The following is a 16212-nucleotide window of genomic DNA, read 5'->3' on the forward strand; positions in this document are numbered from 1 at the left end:
GCTCTGGTTTTATTTGTATTATAATTATGCCATTTTTAGCCAAATTCAAAAACTTGAGTCGATTTCTTGAATGTAGTATCTGCAGAGCGGCAGGAGTTCTTTAGAAATTCACGTCTGAGTTGTGGGCGTGGCCGTTGGTGCTCATTTCCCATCATCCCTTTGTTTACACGTTACATACAGCCCGAAAACTAACATAACCGCTGCAACAACAATGGGGGGCACTATCTAAGCTATGTGGACGTACAGTTTTTAGCCAGATACCAAATCGGCAAAGGAAAACAAAGACGTACATGGATCTATTTGTCCGTAAATGGATGCATCAGAATGGAGCGGAGCATGGAGCTTTTGGCCCCACAATTGTGGTTTCTACGTAGCAAATACAAGCCTTTCAAATGTCTTTTTTTGTCTGCTCCTGATTCATAATGATTTGAATAGAGAAATACTCAGAAATATAATGTTAATGTTAACACATGTCCTCCATCATGAGAAAAAGGCCACAAAAATGCCAAAAATACAATTTTTACTAAGTCTTTCAGCACATTTGCAAACCTAAAAAAACATAAAAACGAACAAGTCCTACAGAGCAAAAGGCAATTACATAGGACTTCTAGGTACAGAAGAAAACAAAAGCAGGAGTGAGATAGTCGAAAGGACCAGAGACAGGTTCACTCAGATCTGCCTCAAACATCCTGTTAAGTAAAACCAATGGATTAGTCTCCTTTTGTTTGTGGAAGCATTATGTTCTGACACAGAAAGGCGTCTGACTGTTTTCAGTTCTCTAATTATGAAGGTGCTCATGTTCTCCCCTTAAAATAATTACCCATTTTAGCAGTAAACAGTCATTTTCCTGTCTCTGCGCTTCATAAAAGGAGTTGAGGTCAGCTGGAGGCGGCAGGAAGAGACGTGGATGAACAGCAAACACAGATCTGATATGAAACATCCCTGATTGGGAGCTGAACTCACAAATTACATTCACGGAAAATCTCAGAGCTTTTCCTTTCGCTCTTGCCACTGTTGATAAAATTGATTCAATCAGCTGCAAACTAAATCTGTGGAAGGCTCATATGAGATTTGTGTTATTGGATATGTTGACAAATGCAGAACTGGGCTGAAATCACAGAATGATAAAAAGGAGTGCTTCGAATTCAGCAGGTCCACATGCCTTTCCTTATCTTTGGATCCATCTCAGATGTGAGATCTTTCTTCCAGACACATGCTGGAGGTTCACGTCACGCTCTCTAACATCAAATTACGTGCGGAGGAATCTTTTTCTTGAAATCCATCTCAGGTTCACTGGTGAGGAGGAAAACTGCTCGTCTGGAGTTCCGACTGGATGAATATTAGTTCAAATCTGGTTCATCTATAAGCATGGTGGTTGAGGGGGTGTGTCCTTGGGAATTTTCAGTCAGTTGTCTGGACTGTGATTTGTATACCTGTGTCTGCACCTTCTGTTAAATGTTTCCTCTGCTTCAAACGCGTCAGTTTAGCTGTGGGTTCGATGACAAACAGGTCACAGATCGGATGCCAGTAAACAAGCAGACGGAGGTTAGTGTTGCTCAGGGCACAAGCTTAGGATGTGCATTCCTTTCCTCATTTGGGGTTCAGATTTAACTCCCCCCTCCTGCTCCTCCACGGCTGGAGACCTATCAGGCCTTCATCCTCTTTCTGTTTTGGGGATTGGACAGGCCTGATTCTTCACCGCCGTGACGTGATTAGACTTTGACCTTGCACGCCGTCCTGTCTCCTCAGCTCGGCCGTGCTCTGACCTCTCAGGTCTGTGTTGTGGCGCGTTCTTTCGCTGAGAGCATCGATCCCAGACGGAGCAGCAGTCAGAGGAGCAGCAGGAACGCATGCTTTAAAGTGTCCAGCGTTTCTGAAATCATTCTCGACACTTTTCCTTAAATATTTGGCTGGAAATTGTCAAACTAATGTTTTTTTTTAACTAAAAGTCTTTTTTCTCTCCTCAATTTATATCCAAATCCTCTTTTTTCCTAATTCTCTTTTGGTTTTCAGTATGTGATTAAAATCCTCAGCTTGATTTTGAGCATTTGAATCAAAATTAGGGATGATTCACTTTCCCCAAAATTTGGTTTAAACTTAGATTTCTGGGTCATGGTTTTGTTTTGGTTCGATAAATAATTATATAGTTTGTTTATTTAATAAATTTTTGTTGTTGTTGTGTATTCCAAAACAAAAACAAAAAAATAATTAATCAAAAATCAGAAAAACTGTTTTTCTTTCATTTGCAAAGAAGCAAGAAAAAAAGAAGAAAAACCTTTCAGTTGGCAAAGTCTAAGCCTGGTGTCATGTAATAAAACAACAAATAATAAATCCTTAAATTTAGCACAACACATATGTAAAAATTTCGATATAAACGTACTGGTATGTTCGTTTTTACCACGATTTGGTTCAACGGTGTAACAAACAGTTTGGTTTTAAACTGAGCATTGAGACGTCCTTAATCAAAATCAAACAAAACTTTATTTTTAATGAGTTTTACAGCCAACGCTAAAGTAAAATTAAAATCAGGTAAAAGACAAAAAGATAAAACCAAGGTATGTTAAGCATTAAAAGTCACTTTTAACATGCAAGTTCTTCAGCTATCAATTTGCAGTCTCCTTCCTCTAGTCAGGATTTCCAGCAACTTCTGATCACTGCAAAACTCAGCTTGGTTTGTGAAAATGCTCAAGTTCACAATAATAAAAACAAATAGTAAATGTTTTAGCTTTAAAAGGGCCTAGAATCCAGTAGAACTTGAAAAGAAGTCTCATTTCTATGGAGAGCAGCAACATTTCTTGGTAGTTCGGTAGAAACGTTCAGTCCATCTTTTCTGTTCAAATGTTGTAGAAAGTTGGGCCAAAAGACAGAAAGATAAATAGGCTGCCAGATAATTCTATCCTAGAATCTGTTTCTGAAAGGAGGTCTGAGCAAAAAAAAGACAGAAAAGTAGAAATGGAATAGAATCACTTTTTGTTTCGGACCTTGTGGGGAGTGAAATATGTCACTGGCTAATGCGGTGATTGATTGAAAGCTGGAAGACAGATGGATTCATAAGGAGCACTTTACAAGGCGGGGTGCCGCTCAAAGACTGACAGTGACATCTTCCAGAAAAACATACGTCAGATGATCAATAGTCCCTCCTCGGCCTGAAGAGGCGCCTTGGTCAAGGAACAGGTCAGCCGCTGTCCAAGAACGAATCGGCTGAGAGGAAAAGGAGCTGACCAGTGATTGATTCTCCAGATTTTCCCCTTTGTTTGAGAGAGTGATGCAGCAGATCTGTTTTACCAGACAGAAGTTTGCCTACATTCCCTTCAGTCAGAGCCCCCCGAGACCCGCAGAGCGTGAGAAACCGGAATTTGGGCATTGACCTGTTTTTGTTTTGACAGAATGGGATCAAAACTAAAGAGAATGAGCTAAAGAAAGCAAGCATCTCCTGGAGAAAAAGTGCTAGAAAAGCTCACATGTTGGAAACACACTTCTATGCATCAGGCTTGCGAGATGCTGCAAATCCTCTGGAATCGCTGTCACATTACAAGCGTCCTTGCAATTTTTTCTAATAATCACTTTTGTTTTCTTTCTGCTTTGTTTCTTTTCAGGTGATGCTGGAGAGCTTTGATGAAGAATCTTCAGAGGCGTTTCCCCTTCCTCCAGCAGAAGCTAAATGAGTCAGACTTCAGCTTGTGGTGAAGCGATAGAGAAAAATACTCATCTGCAGGCATCCATTTATGATCTTGGAACTATTAGGAAAATAACAAGCTGAAGGTTTATGCATGCACTGCGGGGATAGCACCCTGTTCCCCAGCCAAATCCATTTGCAAGGAAAATATCTCATGCAGAGTGACTCGGCCCTGGCTCGCAAATTCAGCACGATGCAGATCCTCAACAGTTGAGGTCAGCAAAGGTAAACAAAACTCTGTGACATTTTCCAAGCTTGCAATAAGCTTTAATTAGAGTGTTTCTGTTAGTGCAACAACCTCTTTTTTTAAGCACTTGTGGGATGACATGCATAAAAGACACGAGCTGTTATACTAAAGGGAAACAAAGCGTTTGTCTGTTAATCTTATCCTCTAACTGTTCCCGGTTTGAATGTGCACTTAAGAATAAATCAATGATCCTCAATAATCTTGTAACATATCTAAATTACTCTGTAAATTCAATGCAGCAGGTTCTAGTATAATGCATTCTGCAGCTGCCTCGTGAGTGAAGGTTCACTTCATGTTTGGCTGTGAAATTCAGTGGGTTAGGTAAAAAAGGTGAATTCACTGAAAGTTTTACACATTTTATTTATTTTCAGTTTATTAATGTTCCGCTTGTAATTGAATTAAACCTAATGTCAAGGACAAGCACAGCTCTGTCCACATTTACAGCGAATTTTGGCACAAAGTACTGTGTTGAATCTACTGAAACAGCAACATTTGGCCTGTTCAAAAAGACATCCAGAACTGTACACTGGCTTTGATGTTGTTGGTTTTTGAGATTAATATTTGATGTCAAATTAAAAACACAGAAAGGAAGGACTCTCAGGCATGTGGTGGTGACAGAAGGGATGTCAGACCTTTGCAAAAACAGCATCAAATCCTCTTCAGTACAGAAAAACGTCTTCTATTGATCAACATGTCTGCTTAAGGGGATTACGGTACATTTGTCTCATTTAGATTCCTTTATTTAGAAATATGACTTTGGTCACAATAAAACCTTTTGTTTTTCTAAAGCAGATAGAAAATGTTGTTTAGCCATTCCAAAAGTTGCACAACTGTTTTATAAACGGTTAAAATAAGGATAAAGTCATCAATTAGTCTTTTAAAAACTTAATATTTTGTAAAATTTGCATAAAGTCTTTATGATCAAAAATATTTGATTTAGAAAAGTATTATTATCTTCTCTTAAAGATCCAATCCAATCATCTTTTGATCTATTTACAGATTAGGCCGTTTTTAGCCTAAATTACAAAAAAAATGAAATAAAAAATTTTGTGTCGTTTTGTAGGACATAGTTTCTGCAGAGCAGTATCTCTAAGTTCTGTGTGGGACTATTGGCACAGAGCAACCCCGCCCCCCCATCCCCTTGCTGTTGCTGAGAGCTCAGAGAAGGGAGCTTGTGGCCCAGTATATTTTCTACATCACAAATAATAAAATAAAATAAAGTCCTCTGCTCAGGATTCACAATAATTTGAATAAAGAAATACTCAAAAAGGCAATTTCAAGCTTAGCTTTCTTTATTTATGTCTTCCAAACATAATTTTCATTGGAGTGGGTTTTTAAACAAAAAAATTTCTGCCTTGTCGATATTAAGTTTGTTACATTTGGATACAATTGTTTAATAGATTTTTTTAAATGACAGGAAAATAATCTTATGTTGAATAACAAGATATATTTAGCATGTGCTTGATACAAGTTCACTGTTTTGATCCATGATGCTGATCCATGATCCATGATGCATGATTGTGTCATAAAGTGAGATTCTTTTATCTCAGTGTTATCTGCAAAAACATAGAAATGTCTGACCAATTTAAGTTTTCTGTCTACACACTCCAATGCACCACAGACAGGGGGGTCTAAAAAGTGTTTTCGCTTCTTTGTTGTCACTTAATGTGACCTATGGCAGAAATGTTTTCACTTTTATGCCTTTGGCTCTTGTTCACAGTTTTCTCCTTTCATTTCTTTTAGTGAAAGTGAGAGGGGAGTTGACGGACATGTCAGTCAGGTCTCTGTGATCCAGACCAGGACTTCCACCAAGCTTCCCCTGTTCGTCCTCCACCAGCTGCCTCCTATTCCCACTTCAAGACCTGTAAAAGGTGGATGGGCCAGCAAAGCTCTTTCCCAGGTGCCGTCCGATAGGTGAGGGCGGCGTTGGCTGCGCTGTCATTGGCTGACTGCTGGTGAGAGTGCGATGCAGATTGGAGCATGTCGGGGGACTGGGAAGAAGACCTGTGTAAGAAGGCGCTGATGTTTGTGGAAGAGCTGTGCCTCAACTCCCCGAAGGGTTACAGCCAGAGTGAACGCTGCCAGGAGTTCAGGTACCTGCTGGGAGGTCGCAGCAGTCGGGTGGACACAGGTAACTGCAGCTTCTAATGAATCCTTTGAAAAACAACGTTTTTTTTTAAGTGTGTAAAATTAGAAGCCACAGTGGGAAAGCTCATGCAAGCTATATAGTTCAAATTTTGTTCTGCATATTCCAAATAAAGCAGAATTTTCACAGTAAATATGTTGTAAAGGACTGACTAAAACTGTTGTGATGTTTAGACAATCTAGTTTCAAAGACAAAAGCAAACATGCAGCGTGTCTCTTGCTCCTTTTTAACCAAAACCAACAGCTCAGATGTGAAATTACAAACGCACAATGTGGATAAAAAGTTTTTTGGCCCCTCCTCAACCCTATGTTAAGCTTGAGATGTCGGCACAGCGATGACATGAGTGGTGAGGAAGAAGCAGGGCAGCCGCCATGAAGGGTTGTAGCTGTGCGTCTGTTCATCACAAATGTTTTCAGTAAAAAAAAAAAAAAAAGCAAACACAAACAGGCCAGTTGTTCTCTGAGCTCCTTCAATATCTACTGTGCAGCATTTCAGCTTCGTTCTTCCCAAAAACTTTTGAGCTCTTACTTAAACCATCACAGTTTCCACAGGCAGCCTGAATCCCAGCGTCCAAAAAAGAAACGTAGGCCCACGTGTGAGAAATTAAATGAGTGTTTCCTGTTCACTTTAAAAATCCAACACACCATTCGAACCCTGAGGCATCTCTTTTGTGTCTCCAACTCCAAGAATGCTGCTGCTGGTGTTCTGGTCAGAGTGCAGAACACCCAATCCTGCCTGTGAATGTTAAAGCTCATTTTCTTTTATTTGTTTTTAAATCTTTATATCTTGCACCCACCTTTTCTCCTCATACACCCTAAACCAGTATCTCAGGTCAGCTAATCAGCTTTTCTTAGAGGAAACAAGGTCCAAGAGGAAGCTCAAAGGGGAACAAGCGTTTTCCATCTGAGCCCTGAAGCTGTGGAGCTTGTTCCCACTGAGCGTTCTGAAGGCATCTTCACTCTCCATCTTTGAACAAAGTCTCAAAATTCATTTTTATAGTCAGGTCTTCGACACATCATGAGACTTGTTTTCACCTTTGCTTTTATCAGTCTTCTTATTTTACTATGGTAACCCTTGTGCTATCCGAGGCACTTTACCATTGGGAGTGGGGTCATCTAGACCCACTAGTGCGCTGAACCTATTCTCTTCAATGATTTTTGAACCTCCCAGATAAAAGCTTTCCACCTTTATCCACATTTGTCATAGCAGGGAGAACACGTCAATATAAGGGTGGGGTCATCTAAGATAACACAAGGGTTAATTATTTTACTTTTTTATTGTTTTAGCCCTTTAGCTGTTGCTTTTAATGTTTTGAGTTTCTAAAGACCCACTCTGATCATTTTTAGATCTATTTCCAAAGTGTTTTGAGGAGTTTTGATCCAGCTGAGACAAAAGAAATCCTTTTTTTTGTCTACTGCTGATTTACAGTTATTTGAATAAAGAAATACTGATTAAAAAAAGGAAAATTTAGGCTTAGTTTTCTTAGTAAACATCTTCCATCATCAGAAAAATGTCACAAGAACACGTTAAATCACCATTTTCATCGGAGTGGGTCTTTCATGTATGGCGCCTCGCTTCACTGATGATTTCATTCACTCCTGATGTTTTTAAAAATCTGTGGAAAATCTTTTCTAATTGCTTAACTTGATTTGCTTTTATAGAGCTTTGTGACAGGGCTTTTTAGTTTTGTCTTAAACTAAAAAGCTTTTCCGATCTCTAAACGTCCTGGATGTGATTTAGACATTTTAGCAAGAAGTTGTTTAACTGTGTGAGTTTGATTGATTAGAATCCAAATATTTAAATGAAACCACAGTTATTCTTTCAAATGAATACATAGAGAAAGAGCATGTCCTCCTGAGGGAGAGACGTGATGTTTGCAGACAATTTTTAAACTTTGAAAAAAAGAACGATAAGAATAATTATCCCCCCAAAAAAGCAGTAAAGCTTGATTGAGGTCTGGTTTGTTTTTCTGCTTGTTGTTCAACATTGAAGCAATAATTTGATCACAAGCGGCAGGCAAATTTGCAGAGGGAGTCTTGTGTTTGGTTGTCAGAGGTGCTCCGCTCTCTGAACAACAAAGCATGAAATATTCATGTGCTAGATTGAAATGGCTACCCTACAAGTCGTGCCATTTACTTTATGATACCCAGAAGAAACTCAGAGTTAGAGTTAAATATATGGACAAACATATATTACCAATCCAAATAGCTGTATCCGGCTAAACTATTGACTCTGTTTCGTGTGAGGGTTTGGGGATTGCCATGCAGATTAGCGTGCACGCGTGGCTCAGTGTAGATTAGCCTGGATTGTCTGCATCTTGTCCCTGGGGATTTGGACGGCTCTGTGAAGAAATGTCATGCTTTGGTTTTAGGCGCTGGCCCCCCCTCATCTTACCAGCTGTGATTTTTCTGCGTTTTCCGATTGAATACCGGGATCCCTCAGAGGGGCCGGGACTGCCAAAAGCTGTCAGCGAAAGGCTTGTGTAAGCAACGGAGATGTGTTTGATGCGGAGCAGTGTATGACTCCCAGTGTGGTTGCATCAGTAGCTGATTGACAGGGGGTCTCGGTCGCTCTTCGTGGCGCACTTCAGAGGGCTTTCCACCCACACACCTAACCGCCTGCTGACTTGCTTTTTATGCTTTGTGGATTAGTGATGGATCATTGACAGGATCAGTGCTCAGTAAGGTGACGAGACCGCCCTAAACAGAGACAAATGGAGGAGAGTGGTTTGGTCCTTGACAGTCACCGCACACGTTTGATCACAAGGGTCTTATCGGTGCACCGTGATCTACCATCCAACAACAATCTCCTTGTCTGCCTGGCCGCTTTCTTTTTTCTCCTATAGATCAATGCATCCACAGGCTCCTGCCCTTCTCAGGTTTTGCTACAAATCATTGTCTTCCTTTCGTTCTGCTGCCCCAATTCCTCCTCTCTCCATCATTGTCTGTTTGGTTTCTGCTTTCTCACCCATGCCGTGAAAGTTGTATCGACTGCTCAAGCCCACCTCAGTGGAACTGACCCAGTAAGCTTATGTGTCTGTTTCAACATGTGCAACAATCTGTTTTCTGCCTCTGTTTATCTCAACCTTGAAGTCTATTCTTCTTGGATTGTTTTTTTCCCCTTTATTCCACTTCACTGCTTTTATTCTTATTTCCTATTTTCTTTCCATCACGCTTCTCTTCCGCTCTGCTCATGGTCGCCTTCACCTCGCTTTTACATCCCCTTCTTCCTCAATTCACGCCCTGTCTTGTTCTCTGCCAAGACAGATCGATGTCGCCGCTCCCATCCCCCCCCACCCCACCCCCACGGCCTCTCTGCCATATTTTTGAACAAGTGCTGATTAATGACATACACAGACTGATGAATAATTCACCAAAAAAAAAGAACACAAGGAAGTAGAGGGAGAGAAGGTAACGGGTGGCAAACAGAGGCAGATGCTGAGGAGAGGCAGGCGGCGTGCAGATGACAGCAAGGAACGGAAAACGATAGTGGGGATTCCACAGAGGAGACGGGGAAGGGACAACCAAATTCCGGTGATAAAGGCCTGAAGGATGTGTCTTGGTTTCACTCATTTGCTTCCACTCTGTCATCATGTGGATCTTTTTGTTTGCTCACTTCAGAATAAAACCCATCCGTGAGGAAAGGGTTAAGAAGAAGGATGTTTTTGCTGTGGAGTTAGGAAAACATGCTCTCTGACAGTAACAGAGTGGCACTCTGAGCAGCGCTGATGGCCGGCCGGCCTGCCTGCACACTGGAAGGATTTCCAATTTGTGGCCTTGTGGTCTGGAAGGTACCCAAAAGGGCAAAAGGCACAAATTTCACTTCAATGCTTTAAGGAGAACAAGAGAACACAGCCTGCAAAATCTGCACGCAGAATCGTAACAAGTGTTCTTGGTCTACTTACAACCCATGAATATTTATGCTCAGGGCTCTGGGACTTAATTCAATGTGGGCTCCGATTGGTCCTTTTTGCCAAGCCAGTCATCACACCAAGAGAGGCTATTAATAAAAAAGACTTCAAATGGTCCAGGATAAAAATAAATATTCATTGTATATTTAGTCTATTTGTCTATAAATATTCATTGCAGTATTTATAAGGGCTTCTGACGCTGGGCAGTTGCAGGGCTTGTCAGCTTTCCTTCATCTCTGCCTCCCCTTAACAGGAGCTGTCCAGCATTCTGGTGCTGAAACTGCACTTTTCCTTTATTCTGAACACTTTTTCATTTGGATGAGTCCCCCCCTCCCCTCCCTTACCCGGCTGCCACATTGGACCCCCCCCCCCCCCCCCCCCCCCACACACACACACCTTTTCTTCACAAACACAATTCTTAAAGCTCATAAATCGCAGGAAATGCCGGGATAACACCGTACCAAGGCTTCTTTTCAATTGTTTGCCTTGTCTCCACCTTTTCTCTTCTTCCTCCTGTGGAACCTCCAACACATTACTCTCCGCTTGCATTATCAGCTCAGAATTCAAATGTGAGACGTGAGCTTTTACGGCAGGCTCCCTCTCCTTCTTCATCATGTGCGATTTGTAGGAACGATGCTGATGTTGCCTGAGTTTTAAGTGGGTGTCTGGTTGTTCACCGCGCAGTGGTTTACTGCTGACTTGTTTGGCATAAGCATAATGTGTTAATGCATGAATGCCAGACGCATACAGATGAGGCTGTCATGCTGGTGGCAAAAAAAACAATTGTGATGACACTGTAGATCTGTCAGGCAGAAAGCTGGGTAAAGGATTTTTTTATTCAGGCATATGATGATCTGAAACTGTAAATCCTTCTTTCTTTATTTTTGACACTGTTTTCACACATTTTTATGCTTTGACTGGTGCGATCCATTTATGTCTTCTCTAACGTTGGCATTCAAACTTGTCTGGTATTTAAATACATGACAACATGCTGACAAACGAAACACAGTCCACTCTAAGTTGCAATTAATAGACACAAATCTCCTAAAAGACTGGAGTGCTGCATGAAAACTAAAATCTTTAAGAAATGAAATTGTATTTTCAAAAGGTGCAGGTTTACCCTCTGGAAAAAAAATGAGTCACTTGCATTTACTAGTGCAACTTGTTTTTCTGGGTCAAAACGCCAGATTGTTGTTAAAGGCTGATAGAGAAGGAGAAATTGGAGGTATCGTTGCAAATGCTGCCACTTCCGCTTGTTATTCCTACTATTGCTGTGGTGTGTTTTTTACTTAGGGAATGTTGGCAGTCGTGGACTACAGCTCCTCAGGCTTGTTGCTAAAGTGCATTTGTTTTTTTTTTGGGATGACTCCACATCAGCATTTAACCCATCTAAACAAGAATAAATTGCATTTCGTTCTCCTGTGGCAGAGAACACAGCGAGATGAATCAATTTATGATGATTGCTGAAAATATAGATATAATACATTGAAGTTATGATTAAAGACTCACTCCAATAATCTTTTGATCTATTTTTAAAGCATTACCAGTGGTAATTAATTAAGACTGCCGTTTTTAGCCAAATTCAAAAAACCTCTTTTTTTCATGGGACATAGTTTCTGCAGAGCGGCCAGAGTTCATTAGAAATTAGCCTCGGAGTTCTGGGCGGGACTGTGGATGCGGAGCAAGCCCACCCATAATTCCAGTCACCCAAGAGTTTACACACACTCCCGCTAGCTTACAGCCTCTTACACCCCCAACTTAAAATTAGCGGTGCAACAAATATGGCGAGCAATATTGGAGCTATCCAGCCGTACAGTTTACAACCAGATTCCAGCTCAGACGAGGAAAACAAAGACGTACATGGATCTATTTGTCTGCAAGTGGATCCATCAGAATGCAGCTGAGTATGAAGCTTGTGGCCCATCCAGTGTATTTTCTACGTCACAAATACGATCCTTTTCAAACTGCATTTTTTGGTCTGTTCCTGACTCACAACAATTTGAATAAAGAAAACTCAACTTGCAATTTTAAGATTAATTTTCTTTATATATGTCCTCCATCATCAAAATCGGAATGGTTCTTTAAATTACTCAATTCAGCTACACGTCAGTTGTTTTTGAAAGCCAAGTTTAACATAAAATTTTATCTGTTGTTTCAACTTAAATAAAATACACATGAGAAGTATTGTTTTAGTCTTCTTCAGGTGTGACGATTACTGACCTGAAACGGTTAAATTCCTACGATACAACCAGATCAATCTGTGTGAGGCAAGTGTTTAATCAAATCGACCTATACCATTCTAAAATAGTTTCAAAAGGAAATGAATCAGTTATATTCATCTTGGAAAATTGGATCGAGGTACGATAGGTTTATTTTACTATAACGTCACCTGCACTGTTCAGTACCAGGTATTTCTCTCTGAGTCATACTGGTTGAATTCTTAGCTAAAGATGTCCTGGATCAATTTTAGGTAAGTGAAGCGGATTGTTCAAAATGAATCAATATCAACTGTGAATCGTATCAGCGAACCACAAATTATGATATGAACCAAATTGTTGTTAAAAAAAACCTTTACACCACATACTTACTCCAGCTGCTCACACAACCGCCAGCATTGATCCCAGAGAGCACTGGATCCTAGAGGAGCACCTAAGGACAGAAGGAGCCATATCCCCCATTGAGAACAATGCTGGAGGCCAAGATCAAGGCGGCAGGGAGAGAAGTGAGCTAGCCATCAGAGCAACAGAAAGGTGCAATAAAGAAAAAAAACTCCTGGGAAACTTTACAACAAACTACATGCCCGAGCCGCTGGAGAGTCCCAAACAAAAGGCTCACAGCTTTGGCTACTTGCCCAAGAAAGTGCAGCAAAGAAACAGGAGCCAGGGGAATAATCAGGACATTCTCCACCAGACCATCCAAAGCGTTTGCTCAGCAGCGGGGTAATGAGATGAGAATAGGCCTTCCCAGGGCCTATTCTCTGCAAGAGCATACTGGAGAAAGAGACGTCACATTCACAGCATAGTCAGCTGAGACCTAATTGCAATAATTCTCCTAACACAAGAAAGAGTAACCATAACAATGACAGATACCCATTACAAATTACTAAGTTTTATAATACAAAGTAGATCAAACTGGACTTGGAGAAACAGCAGCAGCTTTTTGGACTGGACCTGATTAGAAGTGCGTCTAAAAAGAGAAGCCTGAGGTACCTCCCTCATGATGAGTTCTCCCCTTTTATTCTTGATCCTTGGACTTCTGCTACCCAAGGCACACATGCTGAGGCTTATTACTGGGTAGAATTTAACAGAGATTTTTGCAGAAAATTAACCTAATCCTATTTTTTTTATTAACCCAATATAACCATTTGTTATATCCTCTTATCTCATTAGCATGATCTAAACTTTTCTTAAAAATCCATATAACTCGGTCCATGTTTTCTGCCCTGTAGTTTATCGTCATTCCACTAGGGGCAGCAGAAGGTCTTTTCCTGCTCATTTCAAAATGGCCGCTTCCATGAAACCTCACAAACTCTTGACGGGAAAGGTTTTGCTAATTTTCAAAACTTTATGGTGAGAAAAACTCATCTATTGTTATTCATTTTAATTTTTCTGTATTTAAATAATACAACATTAGTTAATAATTAATATTTTAAAATACAGTTACACCATGTTAAAAAACTGTGGATCAAATGTAAGACAGGGGGTATTTAAGTTGCTTTTTGTCCCCTGAACACTCGTGTTAATATATTTGCATCATTAACTAACGCTGATGTGAGCGAAAAATTAACATATCACCAATGAACCATAAGATCTATAAGAAAAAAATATATTTGTGGATTTCATCAAAGGTTTTAAAAAAACAAATCAATACAACAAAAAAAGGATTTTCTATCAATTCCTTGAAGTGGGCTTTACAAGGTTAATTTTCATTGTCGATGTTTTTTTCTTAGCCAGTAGATTGGTCAGTCGGGGTGAGAGTCTCTCTAGATTCAGGCTTCTGTGCTTTCTTTGACATCCTTTTTTTTTAAGATATGTTCACAATGTGCATCTGTTGTCGTTCCGAACATCTCCCAATGATGCCTCATTCAGTTCTGTCCTAATGCTCCTTTGGAAGACGATTCCATACAACTGGTGACATGGTAACTATTTTACAATAGTAAGCATTGCAGCTCATTTGTTTCTGTCTTTCTTATGAATTGTAGTGAATGCTGTGTCACACAGCCACTCCGTACAGTTTGCGCAGTCCATGGATGAAATATCTGACTTTCGTGATACGTGTGTGATTTATGTAATACATAAGTGTTTCTTTATGGAGTAATATTTATGCCGCCATGTTGCACACAAAATTTCTTAGTTACACGTGACCATATTAAATGTTTGCTTTCAAATACTTTTTCTTGGCTTTCAATTTATTTATTTATTGCTTTCAATTTCTTTCTATTTAATTCTTTCATTTTGCAACTTAGATAATTTTGTGTGCATCTTGGTGGCATAAATGTCACTCCAGATTTCTTGCATTAAAACAACTCATTTGACCACTAACACATTGTATATAAACAGTGCAATAATTGGTTTTGAGCTGTTCAAAAAATTTGGTGGGTTGAGACTTATGTGGTTCTTTCGTAGTTTGTGTAGTTTCTATGCAATTATTGTGCACAACTGTGCATGATTCTTGAAAGATGCATACGCAAGTTTGTGGCTTTCCGGTACCATTCCACATATGTCCATGAGCCTGGGGGTGGGGTCAGTTCTCTCACACGGCATTGTCCAGCGCTGCATGGAAGGCACGCCAGACCCTTCTCCCGGGTCCCGGCACCTACCAGGGGTCCTCGTCTCCTCGGCTTTCGCCTAGCAGCTGAAGGCCTTGTCACACTGCCACTATGAACAATTGGTGCATTGTCCACAGATGAAAACTGGTCATACGTGAATTTACGTTGGAAAAAGTGAGAAAAGTTGTGCTTCTTTACGTGAAAATTGCACAGATGTATCACGAATTCACCATTTTAAAATCACAGCAGAATTATGAAATAAACCACGGAAATAACACGTGACCCATAATGTATTACCCATAATACTATGCTAACATACAGAAAACAAAAAGCCTGCCCTTACATCCCATCATCCATGCTTACACTCTCTCCTGCGAACTTACAGCCCCTCACACCTTCGCTCCTAACATTGCCTGTGGAACAAAAATGGGAGCAATACTGGAACTATCCAGCCTAAATTTTTATTATATTTGTCCTCCGTTATCAGAAAAATGCCACAAAAATGTTAAAACACCCAAAACCCAATTTTCATCAGAGAGGGTCTTTAAATAGTAAAACTGATGAGTGATTCCAGGTGTCTGTGACTTTCTCAAGGAGACCTCAAAAGAGGGAGAGCATCCACAAGAAGTCGCAGCTGACCTGCACAAAGCAAATAGGAATTAAAGCTACAAGTAGCATTTAGCGGGCCCGAGCACGTGCGACCGCATGGCACGAGCGACCGCCCCGTGAGCAACGCCCTGCTCGAGCCATTCTCGTCGTTTTTTCTTGTCCATTCTGGAGCTCCAAGCTAATGTTAATACGACAGCAGCCTGGGGGGGGGGGGGGGCTGTAATCTGTTGCCTTAAGGGACAAAGACTTTTGCATATAGCATGAAAAAAATTCAAGCAATGATGATAATTGCTATCACTGTCCCTAAGGATGAGAACAATAGAACTCATTCAATTTCCACTACAATGTCTAGATGAGTGTCAGCTATGTCTGATAACTTGGCCAATTAGCTGGACCGGGATCTTGCAAAGTGCAGGTGGTTAACGTCCAGTGTGATGAGTCTGTGGACGGCAACAGTACAGCATAGCTTTTGGTTTCCACAAGAGAAGAACTCCTGACACATCTGCCCTAACAGACAACTACAAGAGGAGTTGAAATGTATAACACGGTGAAGGAGTTTTTGTGCAGAAAAAGGTACAATTAGAAAAGCTGGTAGCAGTGACTGCAGATGGGACTCCTGCTATGATCAATAGACAAACAGGTTTCATCACTCACTGTAAAGCTGACCCAGACTTTCCAAAATGTCTGCATTACTGCTGCGTCATTCACCAGCAGGCCTTATGTGCAGAAGTGATTGGCTCTGGACATATAATGACTCTTATTCTGAAAATCGTAAACAACCTCAGCTGCAAAGCAAAACAGCACAGGATTTTTAAGGTGCTATTGGAGGAGATGTCTGTTGAATATGGTGAATATG

The 16212-nt window shown here is 40.6% G+C and overlaps 1 protein-coding gene across 3 annotated transcripts in view; it reads left to right on the plus strand.

The window, feature by feature from the left end:
- syt3 (synaptotagmin III) overlaps positions 1 to 16212 on the plus strand; it is an 83966-nt gene that overhangs the window by 7332 nt on the left and 60422 nt on the right. For all 3 annotated transcript variants that reach the window (XM_023957342.2, XM_023957341.2, XM_023957343.2), the window contains 2 exons: positions 3597 to 3901; positions 5667 to 6054. In XM_023957342.2, the coding sequence (XP_023813110.1) occupies positions 5904 to 6054 (151 nt within the window). In that variant the 5' untranslated portion in view covers positions 3597 to 3901; positions 5667 to 5903. The remainder of the gene's footprint in view (positions 1 to 3596; positions 3902 to 5666; positions 6055 to 16212) is intronic.

The sequence above is a fragment of the Oryzias latipes genome, chromosome 8 (genome assembly GCF_053564925.1).
Source record: "Oryzias latipes strain Hd-rR chromosome 8, Olatipes_Hd-rR_3.1".
Taxonomy (NCBI): domain Eukaryota; kingdom Metazoa; phylum Chordata; class Actinopteri; order Beloniformes; family Adrianichthyidae; genus Oryzias; species Oryzias latipes.